We start from the raw sequence: 6,930 nt of genomic DNA on the forward strand, positions 1-6,930 counted from the left end.
ATATCCATTAGGTTCATTCTTCAGCATATATAAAAATGTGTGAATATACACTAGAATGAACTATTTACAAAAATATAGTCCATTGGAAAAGTATTTATTCACTTAATATACCTCCATTTCTTACAAGCTTGCAAGCAAAACAATACAAGCTTGCCTTTGTGGGAGGGTCACAGTAAAGCCCAGTCTTAGTCCCCAAAATTTCTTTACATTCTTAGATAATCTACATAGCAACTTCAGAACAATGATTAATATCCACTATTGTGTGATTTAATTTTCATGAGAGGTCAGATATGCTATGGTAAAAAGAATACATCTTACCATGTACATGGATTAGTTGTAGTAAATCAAATTCCTTTCACAAAGCCGAGACACCAATTTTCAAGCATAACTTTCAAAAGCTGGAAAACAGATAAAAGTCCTCAAACATGGAAAAATGGCTGTAAAGTAGAATGCCATTTCAAAATTGAATTTGTTGGAATTAATGTATACCGGTCAGTAAAGCGAGTTAAACATGACCAGTCGTAGGTATCTTCCATTTTTTTCTTCCCTCCATTGTTTGTAGGATGCAGACTTGTGTAATATTTCACAAGTCCACCTTGTACTGGAGGGTTTCCAATAACTCAAAAGATTCATGCTTACAAAATAATGTACTGTTATGAAAAACTAGATTCTTTTTTCATGCACAAGTAATTTTCTCCTTCTACACAAATGGAAATAAACATTCTCTAAAATTCAGAAATTGCAGACCTTTATATATTTAAGCAAACTACCTATCCAATCTCATAAAATGAAAACTGCAGAAAGAAAGCTGTCTCTAGGGAACATCAACAGAAAAAATGCTTGCATTTCAGATCCTACATCCATCATAAATGGAACAATTCTCCAACCTCAGTACTGATCAAGGATCTTTGACTTGAAATGTTAAATCATTCTCTTCCATAGATGCTGCCCAACCCAAGTTTCTTCCCCCCAGCATTTCCTTTATATATCCATTTTAGTGCCTAGACATTTTACCCTTTTCCACGTAAATTTTGTATCTGGCAGTTTTTAGATATTAAAAACATCTAGGAATGTGAAGGTAGCGACGATTTTAAGTGAGCAATGATTACTTAAATAGTGAAGACACAACAGATGACAGATACTGGAATCTGGAACTACACCATCTGCTGGATAAACTCAACAGGTTGAGCAGCATCAGTGGGAGGACGGAAACCAAAACCCTGCCGAATTCTTCCAGCAGATTGCATTGAAGTTAAATAGTGAGGCGGACTTTTGGAGCCCAAATGCCTATTTCTGCTTCTGTTTTTAATATCAAGTTCCCCTTTCCCTTCCATACCTTGGAATTTAATCTAAGTATACCACCAAAAAGTATCAGAAAAAAAACTACTAAACGTGTCAGATAGGGGAGACCAACTGGTATTAAAAGGGAAAACACATTTCAAAATTTCAACTACAATAACAGACCATACTACTCTTCTATTCTCCACTCTGCCCTCTTACCTCTTCTCACCTCTTCCTGGATGTCCTTCTCCTTCCTTCTCATATAGTCCAGTCTCCTCTCCTGTCAGATTCCTCTCAGCCCTTCACCCTACCTACCCACCTATCTTCACCTAACACCTTCTAGCTATCCCCCTTCCCCTCCCCCCACCTTTTTCAGATCTGAAGGCTCTTGGCCTAAGATATCAACTGTTCATTCATCGATCCTGCCTGACCTGCTAAGTTCTTCCAGCATCTTGTGTGCTGCTTTGGATTTCCAGCAGCTGCAGAATCTCATGCTTTTCATTTTAATTTACTAGGTTGGGCTGTAAAATAGGCCACTGATCAATAGTGTCAAAGGCAAATAACCTTTCTCAATGTCAACAAGACAAAGGAGATGGTTATCGACTTCACACACCTCACACCTCCACCCCCCCCTTTACATCAGCAGCACAGCAGTAGAAACTGTGCAGTTTCAAACTTCTGGAAGTGCACATCTCACACAACCACTTATGATCCCACAACACATGCTACACAATTAAGAAAGCTCACCAATGCCTCTACTTTCCAAGGACGCCGAAGAAAGCTGGACCGTGCACCTCAATACTCACGACCTTCTACAGCTGCACAGTAAAGAGCATCCTAACAGGCTGCAGCATTGCATGGTACAGAAACTGCACTACAGTGGACAAGGCAGCTCCGCAAGGGACAGTCAAAACTGCCCAATGCATTACTGCCACTGGCATCAAGGAGATATATATTGGCAATTGGAAGCTCAAGTTCAAAGGAAGCATTGCCCAGGTCAACACTTCAGTTAACTAACTGCCCTTTAACTTGGTGAAATTGACAAAAGTCAACCACACTGTAGTCAGAAAACCAGCATTCCCTTCCTAGAGAAAAAGTCAGGAAAACTGGGTTCGCAAAACAATAGAAACGCAGAAAACCGACAGCACAATACAGGCTCTTCGGCCCACAAAGCTGTGCTGAACACATCCTTATCTTAGAAATTACTAAGGAATACCCATAGCCCTCTATTTTTCTAAACTCCATGTACCTGCCCAGGAGTCTCACCCTATTGTATTCCCCTCCACCACTGTCGCCGGCTGCCCATTCCATGCACTCACCACTCTCCGCGTAAAAAACTTACCCGACATCTCCACTGTACCTACTTCCAAGCACCTTAAAACTGTGCTCTCTTACGCTAGCCATTTCAGCCCTGGGAAAAAGCCTCGTCTATCCACACGATCATCGTCTTATGCACCTCTATCACGTCACTTCTCATCCTCCATCGCCCTGAGGGAAAAAGGCCAGGTTCACTCAAACTATTCTCATAAGGCATGCTCCCCAATCCAGGCAACATCCTTGTAAATCTCCTCTGCACCCTTTCTATGGTTTCCACATCCTTCCTAGAGTGAAGCGACCAGAACTGAGCACAGTACTCCAAGTGGGGTCTGACCAGAGTCCTATATAGCTGCAACATTACCTCTCGGCTCCTAAATTCAATCCCACGATTGATGAAGGCCAATGCACCATATGCTTTCTTAACTACAGAGTCAACCTGCGCAGCAGCCTAGTGTCCTATGGACTCAGACCCCAAGATCCTTCTGATCCTCCACACTGCCAAGAATCTTCCCATTAATACTATATCCTGTCATCATATTTGATCTACCAAAATGAACCACCTTACACTTAACGGGTTGAACTCTATCTGCCACTTCTCAGCCCAGTATCACATCCTATCAATGTCCCACTGTAACCTCTGACAGCCCTCCACACTATCCACATCTCCTCCAACCTTTGTGTCATCAGCAAATTTACTAACCCATCCCTCCACTTCTTTATCCAGGTCATTTATAAAAATCACAAAGAGTAGGGGTCCCAGAACAGATCCGTGAGGCACACCACTGGAGACTGACTTCCATGCAGAATATGGCCTGTCTACAACCACTCTTTGCCTTCTGTGGGCAAGCCACTTATGGTTCCACAAGGCAATGTACCCTTGGATCCTATGCCTCCTTACTTTCTCAATAAGCCTTGCATGGGGTACCTTATCAAATGCCCTGCTGAAATCCATATACACTACATCTACTGCTCTACCTTCATCAATGTGTTTAGTCACATCCTCAAAAAGTTCAATCAGGCTCGTAAGGCACAACCTGCCTTTCACAAAGCCATGAAGACTATTCCTAATCATATCATGCCTCTCAGGATCTTCTCCGTAAACTTACCAACCACTGAAGTAAGATTCACTGGTCTATAATTTCCTGGGCTATCTCTACTCCCTTTCTTGAATAAGGGAACAACACCCGCAACCCTCCAATCCTCCAGAACCTCTCCCATCCCCATTGATGATGTAAAAAATCATCGCCAGAGGCTCAGCAATCTCCTCCCTCACTTCCCACAGAAGCCTGGGGTATAACTCATCCAGTCCCAGTGACTTATCCAACTTCATGCTTTCCAAAAGCTCCAGCACATCCTCTTTCTTAATATCTACATGCTCAAGCTTTTCAGTCTGCTGTAAGTCATCCCTACAATCACCAAGATCCTTTTCCATAGTGAATACTGAAGCAAAGTACTCATTACATACCTCTGCTATCTCCTCCGGTTCCATACACACTTTTCCACTGTCACACTTGATTGGTCTTATTCTCTCACATCTTATCCTCTTCACATACTTCTAGCCTAGTTAAGCAATTAACAAAATTTATGATTTTCCATGTAAACAATCAGGATTTATGCTCACGCCCCAAAAGTTTTAAGACAGGTTACTATTATTCATAATTACTTTACAAATAATTACACAAAAATGCCCTGGCACAGCCAAAGTACTATCTTTCCAATGTCATCCACAACATAAAAATTATCATTCTTTTCTGTTGGTTAATTGAGACTCCCACTTACCCAGATGTGAGGACGTACTGCTGTTCAAGAAACAGCAGCACTTCCCAAGCTGACGAAGAGTACAGTTCAGAGCACTAATCTACCTTGCCTGGTTGCCACACGTTAAAGGCCAGTTCCAAAGCAGCCACTCATTTCCAGGATGGCCTAAGAATCCGGCAAAGTGCTGCTGCCACAGCAGCGGTCTCCCCAAACCCAAACTCTGTATGGAACCTACCCAAAGGAATGACTTCACCCAGATGCGCCCCAGCAACTAGCACACCACACGGGCAGCACAACCCCCTTCTCCACTGATGAGACCAGCTCCACCATTCTAACTATGAGGAGGCCTGCCACCGCTGCTGAACGCAATGCTAACACCCACCTGACTATGCCAGCGTCCTTGTTCCCATACCTGCCAACCTCACTATCCTGCTTCCCCCACCCTGCCTATCCCACTCAATCTGTCACCCTCCTCCCACCACTTCTATTCCCACCTACTGCACTGTTCTCATCTACCCACTCCACGTTTCTCTCCTAATTCCTATCGCAACTTCTCTTCCTCCCTCCTCCTCTTCCAATTACTCCCTCCTCTCCCGACCACCTCATTCCTCCTGCACTCTCCCCGCTACTCCCTCAGCCCCCTCGCCCTGTCCCTCTCCCCGCCGCTCCCTCGCCCTCTCCGCGCCGCTCCCTCGGCCCCCTCACCCTCTCCGCGCCGCTCCCTCGTCCTCATCCCCCTCCGCCGTCTCCCCGCCGCTCCCTCGTCCGCACTCCCCTCGCCGTCTCCCCGCCGCTCCCTCGTCCGCACTCCCCTCGCCGTCTCCCCGCCGCTCCCTCGACCTCACTCCCCTCGCCGTCTCCCCGCCGCTCCCTCGACCTCACTCCCCTCGCCGTCTCCCCGCCGCTCCCTCGACCTCACTCCCCTCGCCGTCTCCCCGCCGCCCCCTCGACCTCACTCCCCTCGCCGTCTCCCCGCCGCTCCCTCGTCCTCATCCCCCTCCGCCGTCTCCCCGCCGCTCCCTCGACCTCACTCCCCTCGCCGTCTCCCCGCCGCTCCCTCGTCCTCACTCCCCTCGCTGTCTCCCCGCCGCTCCCTCGTCCGCACTCTCCCCGCCGCTCCCTCGTCCTCACTCCCCTCGCCGTCTCCCCGCCGCTCCCTCGTCGTCACTCCCCTCCGCCGTCTCCCCGCCGCTCCCTCGACCTCACTCCCCTCGCCGTCTCCCCGCCGCTCCCTCGACCTCACTCCCCTCGCCGTCTCCCCGCCGCTCCCTCGTCCGCACTCCCCTCGCCGTCTCCCCGCCGCTCCCTCGTCCTCACTCCCCTCCGCCGTCTCCCCGCCGCTCCCTCGTCCGCACTCTCCCCGCCGCTCCCTCGTCCTCACTCCCCTCGCCGTCTCCCCGCCGCTCCCTCGTCCTCACTCCCCTCGCCGTCTCCCCGCCGCTCCCTCGTCGTCACTCCCCTCCGCCGTCTCCCCGCCGCTCCCTCGACCTCACTCCCCTCGCCGTCTCCCCGCCGCTCCCTCGTCCGCACTCCCCTCGCCGTCTCCCCGCCGCTCCCTCGTCCTCACTCCCCTCCGCCGTCTCACACCGACATTTCATGCCGCCAAACACGCGGAACCTCGGAACAAAATGGTCACCGGGCGCATCCATCTGAGCGAGGGGGAATTCGGCTGGATTTGGTTCTGCCCCATTAAAGAACCATCTCACAAATTACCTTTGCAAGTATTATGCAAATATTTGATTTTATATTATGTTAAATATTAATACTTACTATTTATAACAATTCTGAAGAAAAACGTTTGAAGGAAGGAGTACCATAAATTATGCTGCCCTATGTCAACAGTGGTATGGCTCAACAGCTACGTGCTGCAGATGTTGCAAAGGTGAAATTTATACTGGCGTGACGTGACGTGATGTGATGTGGAGTGGGGTGGCGTGGCGTGGCGTGGCGTGGCGTGGCGTGGAGTGGAGTCGGGGGATGTGGACGTACGGCCCGAGGCAGGGTGTACACAGTTCGGGGTGACTGTCGGTGTATGGGGGCAGCACCTAACTCACTATTCGTAACATTATTGCCATTGTAGCTGCGGCGAGGCTGCCAGATCGCAGAGCCCCCCGTGACTCGGGTGGGGGAGGCGTGTACAGAGAGCAGTTCTGGGCTGGAGGCCCAAGAGATTCTGCATGTTATGCGGATCTCGATTCATACCCAGATCCAACACCTTTCTCCATAGATCCTGCCTGCCTTCTGAACTTTGCAGTATTTTATACAGTTTATCAGGGCTGGAGACTAGTCAGCTACTCACCAGGGAACCATCCCTGTTCCACGCATTCTAGCAGTCCCACCCTTCTATATTATTGAAAACTAGCTTGCTTTCTCTCATTCCCAGTTCTGACCGAGGAGCTCAGTCCTTGAGCTTTAACTCTTGTTTCCTTTTCCATGGATACTGCCTGACCTATTGAGTGCAGTTTTTAAAATATGTTTTTCATTTGACACAAACCCCATCCAGAAGAACTCACATCCTGCTCAGTTTATCAAAGTACACAGATCGAGTGTCTGGCATTTGTGCTCGTTGATGGT

At 48.4% G+C, this 6,930-nt stretch overlaps 1 protein-coding gene across 5 annotated transcripts in view; it reads right to left on the reverse strand.

Moving 5' to 3' along the window:
* The window catches only part of spc25 (SPC25 component of NDC80 kinetochore complex), a 35,725-nt gene extending 29,514 nt beyond the window's left edge, over nt 1-6,211 (reverse strand). Inside the window, exons 1-4 of one of the 5 annotated variants that reach the window (XM_072262073.1) lie at nt 6,127-6,211; nt 4,064-4,158; nt 2,624-2,769; nt 319-398 (exon numbers count right to left, since the gene is read on the reverse strand). In XM_072262073.1, the coding sequence (XP_072118174.1) occupies nt 319-327 (9 nt within the window). In that variant the 5' untranslated portion in view covers nt 328-398; nt 2,624-2,769; nt 4,064-4,158; nt 6,127-6,211. Of the gene's footprint in view, nt 1-318; nt 399-1,500; nt 2,770-4,063; nt 4,159-4,377; nt 4,953-6,126 lie in introns of those variants that run through there. The other 4 variants (XM_072262070.1, XM_072262071.1, XM_072262072.1 and 1 more) reach the window with 4 other exon arrangements.
* Between the last annotated feature and the right edge of the window lie 719 nt (nt 6,212-6,930).

The sequence above is a fragment of the Mobula birostris genome, chromosome 6, assembly GCF_030028105.1.
Source record: "Mobula birostris isolate sMobBir1 chromosome 6, sMobBir1.hap1, whole genome shotgun sequence".
Lineage (NCBI taxonomy): Eukaryota > Metazoa > Chordata > Chondrichthyes > Myliobatiformes > Myliobatidae > Mobula > Mobula birostris.